Genomic DNA, 12,325 nt, shown 5'->3' with positions numbered 1-12,325 from the left:
ATTGGCTAAGAATTTAGACATTTTGACATTCCAAGTCTAATGTTTGTGTAAACATGCAAGGTTATTGTAGGATAGAATAAAAGGTATCTAGTCCCCATAGGCTCAATATGCTAGTCAATACTGAATAAATATGTTTCAGTTTTTTCCCATTGTGAAAATGTATTTAGAAATAGAAAGGATTGATATTATAGCAAAAACATGTAGAGCCTATCTGGCAACAGTTAAATGATCATGCTGCTGACCAAGAAGAGGCTTATGAGCTTTGTTGGTCACTTGACTTCACAAACAATGAGGTCTTTATGATCAAAGAGGGAAATTGCCTCACTAATGAAAATGGGTGAAATCCCATATTATATTCTACCGCTTATTATTATTTTTTAGTACATGTACATCAAAATAATGGATAGTCAACCTCAGTGGAGAGTGCAATTTCTTAACTTGTTTCACATCAGCTTGAGGTGAATGTACTGCATAGGCCTACTGGTAGCACAGAGTAAAATAATGTTGATGTGTGATGTCAAACGCCCTAGTGATAATTATACAGCACAGGCTACAATGGAATCACACATTAGAACTGCTGTGTGCCCTTGGCTGTTACCAGGCCATAAAGAGCCTAGGTTTTTTAAATCCATAAGTAGGTTGCAGTTGCCTAACTTTCATTAATGGTGCCTATTGAATGTTCTGGCTCAATTAACCAAACATGGATAGTAATGAAGAGTCTGCAGAATTAAAGAAAAGGGTAGGCATAACAGATTTTCTTTATTTATTGATATAATGACAAATAAAAAAAATAGCCTGTTTGATGATGATATCCACACAGAATGGATTATCTGTAACCGGTGTGTGAGAGAGGAATGCCTTTCACACAGTCATAATCAATGGTTGCTGTGTAAAGAGTGCAGAATTAACTTAGACTGTAATTCGATGTTATGCTCAGACGATGGGACACTGATTAAAACAGCTGATCAATTGTATTATAATCAGTATATTTACTGCGCAACAACCACATTCTCGAATGGCACTCTGCTTAAGGATGAGTACGTTAGAGCAAACTTTGCACTTGTAAGATAAACGCATTTTGCTTGACAGCAAAATCTATAGATTAAACAAAGTACAGGACTCAAAATGACTAAAAGAGATACGGAATATCAACCTCTGCTTGAAGGTATCACGGAAACAAAACAGAAAATTAAGGTATGTATAATAATAATACAATAATGTGTTATTACTATATTAGTAATAATAATGACAACAGTAATGACAATTTATTATAATTACTACTATTATGATTACTATTATTACAATTGCTTGTAACGACAGTTTAAACGTGAATTATAGGTTACATAAATGTATTATAATGCTTATCAACTAAGCCCACTGTTTTAAGTGTCCTTCATCTGCAAATGGGGCCTGAAATTATTATTAACTTATTTAAAGAAACCTATAGTTTACTTCATTGTCTACACTTGGCTATTGTAATTAATAACCTTAGCTAAAATATAGTTGATCTGTACTTGTGCCTCATTTGAACTTCTGAAAGCTATCTAATAGTAAAATATGATAATGATTAGGCTGCTCTTGTTGAAGATATCCTTTTTCTGTTAATAATGAATATTGAAGAGTACTACTGCACAGATTCTGTACATATTATGGAATGCTAATCCACCAATTATGTGTGTTATTGGTTTCAGTGTCCGAACACATCCCTTCTACTGGCAATTTGTGCAGCTTGCATCGGAGGAACCTTTCAATATGGTTATAATATTTCGATCATCAATTCCCCCACCAAGGTAAGACATTATTGTCAATATTTGTCTACTTAAATTGACTATACGTATATAGCTAAAGAGGAGAGGTTTAGTTGTTATTGAACTGATGAGATGATGAGGAGGACATTGGATAATAATTTGTATTTTTCCCTCAGTGAACCAAGTCTGTGTGTTCAGAAAACAGTCACATGCAACCCTGGAGACTATATTCCATTTCAATCTTAGGTCACACTACAAGGGAATCTTGACTAATCATTTAACACTAACAAGAATACTCTTGAGTAATTAAAAAAAAAAATTATACCATTTAATTTCAGTAGCCTTGTGTAACTGTTGTGTGGTTGGTACATTTCTCACACACATTCAGGGGCACAGATGTAGGATTTTAATTTGATCTATATGTTCACAACAAAATAATCCTGCATTAACAGGACTTAAACATTTAGTGCATAATGTTGCTTCATCGGTGGTTATGCTATTAGCTGCATTGCCAAAAGTAGGTTACATGAAAAGTACAATAGTATTAATATAACTGTAGGTTTTCAATGAATTTATGTAAATCACAAAGCTCATCAGCATTGTCTGCGGTGCAGGAAGATTCTCAGCAACAAAAGAGTGATCAAATTAAGATCTTACAACTGTATAATAATACTAAAATAATGCAAATGATGATTACATTTCAGCTGTGAGCAATGCATTCTCTTTTCAAGGCAGTATTGAGTAAGGGATGCCTTCTTTGTCCAGTCTGTGCAGAATTTCATCAACCAAACCTGGCTGGAGCGCTATGAAGAGAACATCTCAGAGCAATACCTCACTCTACTGTGGTCCAGCATCGTGTCCATTTTCACAATAGGTGGATTTATTGGCGCGACTATTGGTGGAACACTGGCTATTAAATTTGGGAGGTATAGAGAAGTGTTTTGTTAATAGTGGCTACTGGCTATAATTCCCATTTGGATATTTGTGTCAGTCTCCAATTTTACTCATAGGCTATTATTACTATTTTAGCAATATCCATTTGACTGTATGTATTTTTTCTATCCGAACAAGGCACTTTCAATAAATGTTGTATTAATGGCAAATATTCTCTATACCCTGGTGCAGATAGCTTGTCTGTTGAAACATTGGATATTAGGTTATTCAATTATTGCATCTGAGCGCCTAGAGTGTGCGGCTCTCCTTTCATTTTTCAAATATTCTCTGTGTCACAGAAAAGGGACACTGATGATGAACAATGCATTTGCCTTACTGGCTGCTCTGTTGATGGGCCTGAGCTATCCCACTGGATTATTTGAACTGCTCATAATTGGACGATTTTTCACAGGAGTAAATGCGGGTAAATATGTCAGTTAGTTAGTCAAGTGAAGTGTTGACATCAGCAGTTTGCAGTCTTTATTTCTAAGATGAGTGTGTTGAACAATATAGATGTATTGAAGGTTCTGTCTTGCCTGTAAGTCAATGTGCCGCAATTTGTTCTAACAATCTGCTGATTTGCAGGCATTGGCATTTGCGTTCAGCCACTGTATCTGGGGGAAATCGCTCCAAGGGCACTTCGTGGTGCCATGGCGATGGGGACCTCTATTTTCATCACTGGGGGCATCCTTACTGGACAGGTGATTGGGCTTAAGTAAGTTAAGATCATCCTGGACTAAAGCCTACCTCGCAGAGTACTTTGAAATGAAGACTGTGTATAATGTCTTGTCTGCATTCCCACACTAAATGTGTCTATGATCCTGCAGTGAGCTCCTGGGTAAAGAAGAGTACTGGCCCATCCTACTCTCCACCACCTGTATCCCAGCGTTCCTGCAGCTCCTCATACTACCCTGGTTCCCAGAGAGCCCTCGCTACCTGCTAATCGACAGAGGGGATGACGTTGGATGTGGAACCGGTATGTTTCAATCACATATAAAAATCCCTCTCACATAAGAACTGACAACTTGTCTTAAAACAACATTAATCGTGCTTTACACTATTTTGACAGAAAAAAAGTTGTTTCAGTGACAAAGTAGGAAGGAACAAAGTGTGCAAACCTATATCGTAACCTACAATCATTGATCTAAAAAAGAGAGCTGAGCTGCGTCACTCTCAGTCCCTGAACATTGATTTGACATGGTGCACATAGTGGAAGCTTTGGAGAGGGTGATCATTCCACCTTTATCTCAGATCAGAAGGGTCGGAACTCTGAAACATCAATTGTAGAAATATTTCAGAGATATACCGGGTCAAGCATTTGACTGCAGTACATACTATAACAGAAGGTTACACTGCTAGGCAATGTCTCTCTAGTGACACAATCTTTGATTCTTAAAGAAATATTACTGTGTATCCCACTGTGTCTGATTTGATTGGCTGGGTGAATGAGTGGATTCCTGTTTGTTATGAGTGTGAGGGATAACAAATTAACTGTGGAGAGGAGAGGGACCATGTGAGCTGTGTCTTGTGTTCCTTGTGGACAGCGATGAAGCAACTCCACGGCACAGATAACTTTGACCGCGAGCGGGAGGACATGGAGAGGGAGAGGATCAGTGCTATGGGGATCAAACCCAAAAAGCCCTGGGAGCTGTTCATGGACCGCAGCCTCCGCTGGCAAGTTCTCACCATCATCCTGATCAATGCCGCCCAGCAGCTCAACGGCATCAACGCTGTACGTCAGCAGCAGACCAATTCACCACATGACCCTATGAGCCCTCAGGGCTGCAATGTTTCTCAGTATAAACTCAAGTCAGCTGAGATGAGAAGATGTTGGTTTAAATGTACAATATTCCATTCAGTTAGAACCCTTTTGGGTTTCATGTAGAACCCTTTCCACAGAGGGTTCTAGATGGAACCCCAAAAAGTTCTACCTAGTACCAAAATTGATTCTACAAAGGATTCTCCTATGGGGACAGTCAATGAACCATTTTAGGTTCTAGCACCTTTTTTCCCCTAAGAGTGTATGTATGCCCTGTATAGTCTATATACTCTATAACAACTTGCATGTCCTGGAGGCTATATTAACTTAACGCGAGAGTTCTACATGGAACCCAAAATGATTCTACCTGGAACCAAAAAGGGTTCTAACTGGAACCGAAAAGGGTTATCTTATGGAGACAGCCGAAGAACCCCTTTGAAAGCTTATTTTTGTCAGAGTGTACGGTATGGTATACACTTTACAATATAGGGTATAGTATGAAGCCCCTGTGTTTAATTAGTTTTCTATAACTCTCTCTCTTGAAGATTTATTTCTATACAGATTATGTGTTTGAGGAGGCTGGAATTCCAGAGGTTAACATACCCTACGTAACTGTGGGCACAGGAGCCTGTGAATGCCTCACTGCCCTTACCTGTGTAAGTGTCAACTATTGCTCAGAGTACAGATGCTTTATATCCAAGTATTTAGAAGCATGCATGGAGTATATTGCAGAGCTTTTGTCACGCAACCCCATGCCTCTTTTCCACATGACTGATCACAAATTGCATCATACTATGGTGGTATTCCCACAATATTGTTCTCATAGAACATATTTATTCTATGATTTACAGTTCCTTGCAAAAGTATTCATACTCCTTGGATTTCTTCACATTATATTGTGTTACAAAGTCGGATTCAAATGGATTTCATTGTAATTTTCTGTCAACAATCCACACAAAATACGATTTTTATTGTATTTTTTAGAGTAATAGAAATTAAATAACAAAAATATGGTTGTTACTTTACTACTCAGCTCCCTGAGTCAATACATGTTAAAAACACATTTGGCAGCGATCTGGATTGTGCAACATTTTCCCATTATTCTTTTCATAATTATTCAAGCGCTGTCAAGATGTTGGGGATCATGGCTAGAAAGCAATTTTCAAGTCTTGCCATAGATTTTCAAGCAGATTTAAGTCAAAACTGTAACTTGGTTACTCAGGAACATTAACTGTCTTCTTGATAAGCTACTCTAGTGTATATTTGGCCTTTTGTTGGAGGTTATTGTCCTGCTGAAAGGTGAATTCCTCTCCCAGTGTCTGGTATAAAGCAGACGGAAGCAGGTTTTCCTTCAGGATTTTGCCTGTGCTTAGCAGCATCCCATTTCTTTTTATCCTGACAAACTCCCCAGTATTTGCCAAGCATACCCATACCATGATGCAGTCACCAACATGCTTGAAAATAATGAGGTAGTTACTCAGTGATGTGTTGTGTTGGATTTGCCCCAAACATAAAGGCTTTGAATTTAGGCCAAAAAGTTTATTCCTTTTCCATGTTTTTTTTTGCAGTATTACTTTAGTGCTTTGTTGCATACAGGATGCTTGTTTTTATTTTATTTTTATGCTGTATATTTGTATTCAACTTTTCACTCTGTCATTTAAGTCATTATTGTAGCGTCAGTGCAATGTCGTTGATCAACCCTCAGTTTTCTCCCATCACAGCCACTGAACTCTGTCACTGTTTTAAAATCACAAATGGGGGCCTCCCGGGTGGCGCAGTGGTTAAGGGCGCTGTACTGCAGCGCCAGCTGTGCCATCAGAGTCCCTGGGTTTGCGCCCAAGCTCTGTCGTAACCGACCGGGAGGTCCGTGGGGCGACGCACAATTGGCCTAGCGTCGTCTGGGTTAGGGAGGGCTTGGTCGGTAGGGATGTCCTTGTCTCATCGCGCACCAGTGACTCCTGTGGCAGGCTGGGCGCATTGCGCGCTAACCAAGGTTGCCAGGTGCATGGTGTACCCTCCGACACATTGGTGCGGCTGGCTTCCGGGTTGGATGCGCGCTGTGTTAAGAAGCAGTACGGCTGGTTGGGTTGTGTATCGGAGGACGCATGACTTTCAACCTTCGTCTCTCTCGAGCCCGTACGGGAGTTGTAGCGATGAGACAAGATAGTAGCTACTACAACAATTGGATACCACGAAATTGGGGAGAAAAAGGGGTAAAAAATAAATAAAATTACAAATGGCCTCTTGGTAACGTCACTGAGAAGTGTAATTCCTGTCCTGCAGCTCAGTTCAGAAGGACGACACATCTTTGATGTGTCTGGGTGGTTTTATACATAATCCACAGCATAATCATTAATTTGACCAAGAGATATTCAATGTCTGATATGTTATTGCTACCATCTTCCCTTCTCAATGAGGCTTTTGAAAAGCTCCCTAGTCTTTGTAGTTAAATCTGTGCTTGAAATTCAATACTTTATTGGGGGACTTTACAGATGTTGTATGCATTGGGGACAGAGGAAGGGCTAGTCATAAAGAAACTATGTCAACCCCTATTGTTTCACACAGAGTGAGTTCATGTAACTTGTGTGATTTGTTAAGCCAAATTTTACTCCTGAACTAATTTAGGTTTGCCTGAACAAAGGGGCTGAATACTTATGCAGTGACTATATTTTAGTCATACCATTTTTATTAACCTTAGTTAAAGATTTTTCCCACTTTGACATTACAGATTATTTGGAGTAGATTCAATTTAATTCAATTTTAATTCCACTTTTAACACAATAAAATGTGAAGAAATTAACATACAGTTCATTCAGAACGTATTCAGACCCCTTCACTTTTTCCACATTTTGTTACATTATCGCCTTATTCCAAAACTGATTAAATAAAAAATTTTCCTTATCAATCTACACACAATGTCACATAATGACAAAGCCAAAAAAACTGAAATACCTTATTTACATAAGTATTCAGACCCTATGCTACGAGACACAAAATTGAGCTCAGTTGTGTCCTGTTTCCATTGACCATCCTTGAGATGTTTCTCCAACAGGGGTAAATTCAATTGGACATGATTTTGAAAGGAAGACACCTGTCAATATAAGGTCCCACAGTTGACAGTGCATGTCAGAGCAAAAACCAAGCCATGAGGTCGAAGGATTTGTCCTTAGAGCTCTGAGATAGGATTGGGTCGAGGCACAGATCTGGGGATGGGCACCGAAAAAAAATGTCTGCAGCATTCTTAAATGGAAGAACTTTGGAACCACCAAGACTCTTCCTAGAGCTGGCCGCCGGGCCAAACTGAGCAATTGGCGGAGAACGGCCTTGGTCAGGGAGGTGACTAAGAACCTGATAGTTACTCTGACAGAGCTCCAGAGTTCCTCTGTGGAGAGGAACCTTCCAGAAGGACAACCATCTCTGCAGCAGTCCACCAATCAGTCCTTTATGGTAGAGTGTACAGACGGAAGCCACTCCTCAGTAAAAGGCATATGACAGCCCACTTGGAGTTTGTCAAAAGGCACCTAAAGGAATCCCAGACCATGATAAACAAGATTCTCTGGTCTGATGAAACCAAGATTGAACTCTTTGGCCTGAATGCCAAGCGTCACGTCTGGAGGAAACCAGGCACTGCTAATCACCTGGCCAATACCATCCCTACGGTGAAGCATGGTGGTGGCAGCATCATGCTGTGGGGATGTTTGTTTTTCAGTGGAAGGGACTGGGAGACTAGTCAGGATCAAGGTAAAGATGAACAAAGCAAAGTACAGAGAGTTCCTTGAAAACATGCTCCAGAGCTCTCAGGACCTTAGACTGTGGCGAAGGTTCACCTTCCGGCAGGACAATATCCCTACTAAGCACACAGCCAAGAAAATGCCAGAGTGGCTTTGGGACAAGTCTTTGAATATCCTTGAGTGGCTCAGCCAGAGCCTGGACTTGAACCCGATTGAATATCTCTGGAGATACCTGAAAATAGCTGTGCAGCGACGCTCCCCATCCAATCTGACAGAGTTTGAGAAGAATGGGAGAAGCTAAGCTTCAACAAAGTACTGAGTAGAGTGTCTGAATACTTATGTAAATGTGATATCAGTTTTTTAATAATTTTTATACATTTGCAAAAATGTCTGTTTTTGCTTTGTCATTATGGGGTATTCTGTGTAGATTTATGAGGAGTAAATAGCAATTGAATCAATTTTAGAATAAGGCTATAACGTAACAAAATGTGGAAAAAGTGAAGGTGTCTGAATACTTTCCGAATGCACTGTATTTAATGAAGATACCAGTGGTGTGATACTAGTTATGACTGGAAACGTGTCAATTAGGTTTTTCAACTAAGAAGATCATATATTTCTCCACGGCTTGTCTGCTGGTATGTCATGTGAGATGCTGTGTCTTTCAGGGCATGCTGATCGAATCTCTGGGACGAAAAGTGCTTATCATCGGAGGGTACACCCTTATGGCTTTCTGGTGTATTTGCTTCACTCTGACCCTCACCTTCCAAGTAAAGCATCTTTGATCAAACAATTCCATTGTGTGTGAATGTTTTAAATCAGAAAAAGATACATGTATTGCACTTATGCATTATTAAATGTGACTTGCTAGTTTCTGTAACGTCAGCAATAGTATGTTTCTATACCCTTGTGTGTTACCATAAGAAAAATTATATAAAATAAATTACGTTGGTGTTGCCAACCCTGAATGTGGCTTGGGTGGCCACTTTGGGAACAATAGTTTGTTTATGATTTTATTGTGTGTTCTTTCCTTGAACACAGGGAGCAGGCCCATGGATACCTTATCTTAGTATGGGATGTGTCTTTGCTTTCATACTGAGCTTTGGCATGGGACCAGGTAACCTACAGAACTTACATATAACTAATCTATGCCAGTATGGTGTGATCTCGCAGCAATATTATTTATCTTCTGATTATAAATCAATTTAAAACTAACACTTTAGCTCAGGTTTTAGGTCAATTCAGGAAGCACACTGAAATTCAAATTATTTTCAATGCTTTTAAATTAGAACATTTTGAATTGAAATTTGTTTTACTTTTTGGATTGACTGGAATTGAAATGGAATTGACCCCAACCCTGCTATACCTTCACTTTGTCCTTTGCAGGTGGTGTTACAAACATCTTGATCACAGAGTTATTCACACAAACCACACGGCCTGCTGCGTACATGATCGGAGGGTCCGTGAACTGGCTCAGCTTCTTCTTCATTGGCATGGCGTTTCCATTTATTGTGGTAGGTTCCAACTGTTTCGTGATACTTAACCTTTAAAATAAGGTGGTTACTGTTAGGTTATACGTATTGATATCAGATTAGTGGCTTTAGATGGATTTGGTCTGCTCTTCTACTCCCACAGACTAAGTTGCAGCAGTATTGTTTCCTGGTGTTCTTGGTTGTTTGTGTCTTGGTGGCTGTATACATATTCCTGGTAGTCCCCGAGACGAAGAACAAAACCTTCCTGGAGATCCAAACAGAGTTCCAGTCTGGAGAAAAGAGAAAAGCTTCCAAAGCTGACCACAGCCCAAGTACAACGTTGTTATCAACCCCTCTGTGAAACACAGCTTCCAGTGTTTGCTGCAAATGTGTACCACACTATGAATATCTCCCTGTCATATGGATTTTTTTAAAGTTCCAGAATGTTCATTCTTTGTCAGGGATCGTGATTTTGAAGAGTAGACATTATGATAACTGGAACACAGGAAACATATACTGGTCATATGGTATTAGCTGCTCAGGATTATATAATAAAAAATTTACTGGAAAATGTGTTGACATTTGATCTATATCTGTATCTGCAAACATCTGCCAATTAACCTTTTGAATGAATAAAATACTTTTTGAGATGACTATCCTCCAAGTCTGTATTTCCAAGCAAATCTGTCCACAACATGTCAGTCTCCTAAATGAACACATGGAGAGAGGCTTACAAGTTTGCAGCCCACTTCATATGTGAGGCAATCTATGATTTCATGGATTTAACTGGACCATACCATACTCCCACCCAAATAATCTCCAAACAAACCAGCACTCAGTTCAATGTTTTTGTGCTTACACACTTACAGCATCATATTTTAGTGTAGTCATAATGTGTTGTTACTTTACTTACTTTTTAGTTACTCAACGTTTAATTTGAGGTTGGATTACAGAGATTAAAATCAACAGAATCACAGCCATATGGCCAGGCCAGGGCATGTGATAATGAGGCTGTCTAGAAACTGAACAAAGGAATCATTCATGGTCAATAGGACAAAAAATGCCATTGCAGCATTATAATATAATACAAGTGGTAATATTGAAATATAATAAAGAAATTAGCTAATGACAAAGTGAAAAAATGTTTTTAGAAATGTTTGCAAATATCTCCTTTACATAAGTATACACACCCCTGAGTCAATACATTGTAGAAGCACCTTTGGCAGCGATTGCAGTTGTGAGTCTTTCTGGGTAAGTCTAAGTAGCTTTCCACATCTGGATTGTGCAACATTTGCCCACTATTCTTTAAAGAATTCTTAGAGATCTGTCAAATTGGTTGTTGATCATTGCTAGACAACAATTTGCAGGTATTGCCATAGATGTTCAAGTAGATTTAAGTCAAAACTGTCTGCCTTCTTGGTAAGCAACTTGTGTAGATTTGGCCTTGTGTTTTAGGTCAGCGGTTCCCAAACTGTGGGGCGAGGGGGAGCGCTCCAACTGGCACACTCAGTCCGGCTTTCAACTTACTAATAGAATGTAATAACAATATCATGCACAAGGTACAATTGAGAAATTGGTTAGTGCAAACCTGCAAAATATTTTGCAAAACTGTTTGAACAGTTTGTGTCATGAACAGTGCTTGTGCCCATAGAAATAGATGTGGCATGCACACAAGGGGAGCGCGTGATGTTCCCCAATGCTGGAAGGGGGGCCTGAGTGAAAATGTTTACAAACCCCTGTTTTAGGTTATTGTCCTGCTGAAAGGTGAATTCATCTCCCAGTGTCTGGTGGAAAGCAGAATGAACCAAGTTTCCCTCTAGGATTTTGCGGTTTATTTTTTATCATAAAAAAAAAACTCTCCAGTCCTTGATGATTACAAGCATACCCATAACATGATGCAGCCACCACTATGATTGAAATTATGGAGAGTGGTACTCGGTAATGTGTTTTATTGGATTTGCCACAAATATAACACTTTGTATTCAGGACAAAAAGTGAATTGCTTTGCCACATTTTTGCAGTATTACTTTAGTGCCTTGTTGCAAACATAATGCATGTTTTGGAATATTTATATTCTGTACAGGCTTCCTTCTTTTCACTCTGTCAATTAGGTTAGTATTGTGGAGTAACTACAACGTTGTTGATCTATCCTCAGTTTTCTCCTATCACAGCCATTAAGCATCCTTCTCTCATGCTACCAAACATACCCTCGTAAAACTGACTATCCTACCGATCCTCGACTACTGTGATGTAATTTACAAAATAGCCTCCAACACTCTACTCAGCAAATTGGATGTAGTCTATCACAGTGCCATCCGTTCTGTCACCAAAGCCCCATATACTATCCACCACTGCGAACTGTATGCTCTCGTTGGCTGGCCCTCGCTACATATTCGTCGCCAAACCCACTGGCTCCAGGTCATCTACAAGACCTTGCTAGGTAAAGCCCCGCCTTATCTCAGCTCACTGGTCACCATAGCAGCACACACCCATAGCACGCGCTCCAGCAGGTATATTTCACTGGTCATCCCCAAAGCCATGTCCTCCTTCTCCCGCCTTTCCTTCCAGTTCTCTGCTGCCAATGACTGGAACGAATTGCAAAAATCACTGAAGTCGGAGTCTTATATCTCCCTCACTAACTTGAAGCATCAGCTGTCAGAGCTGCTTACCAATCATTGCACCTGT

The 12,325-nt window shown here is 39.6% G+C and overlaps 1 protein-coding gene across 2 annotated transcripts; it reads left to right on the top strand.

The window, feature by feature from the left end:
- The first annotated feature begins 565 nt into the window (after positions 1 to 565).
- Positions 566 to 10,287, top strand: LOC112248232 (solute carrier family 2, facilitated glucose transporter member 11-like). 2 transcript variants are annotated; one of them, XM_024417089.2, is made up of 12 exons: positions 566 to 739; positions 1,692 to 1,790; positions 2,514 to 2,674; positions 2,981 to 3,105; positions 3,267 to 3,396; positions 3,509 to 3,657; positions 4,226 to 4,413; positions 4,986 to 5,096; positions 8,837 to 8,938; positions 9,210 to 9,285; positions 9,555 to 9,682; positions 9,804 to 10,287. In XM_024417089.2, exons 1-12 carry the CDS (start codon positions 701 to 703, stop codon positions 9,999 to 10,001), a joined length of 1,506 nt encoding a protein of 501 aa, XP_024272857.1. In that variant the 5' UTR covers positions 566 to 700; the 3' UTR covers positions 10,002 to 10,287. The 2 variants fall into 2 exon arrangements, with proteins under 2 accessions (XP_024272857.1, XP_024272856.1); XM_024417088.2 differs by having other exon boundaries at positions 583 to 1,194.
- Positions 10,288 to 12,325: the final 2,038 nt, after the last annotated feature.

The sequence above is a fragment of the Oncorhynchus tshawytscha genome, linkage group LG04, assembly GCF_018296145.1.
Source record: "Oncorhynchus tshawytscha isolate Ot180627B linkage group LG04, Otsh_v2.0, whole genome shotgun sequence".
Lineage (NCBI taxonomy): Eukaryota > Metazoa > Chordata > Actinopteri > Salmoniformes > Salmonidae > Oncorhynchus > Oncorhynchus tshawytscha.
This window is presented reverse-complemented; position numbering and strand designations above follow the sequence as displayed.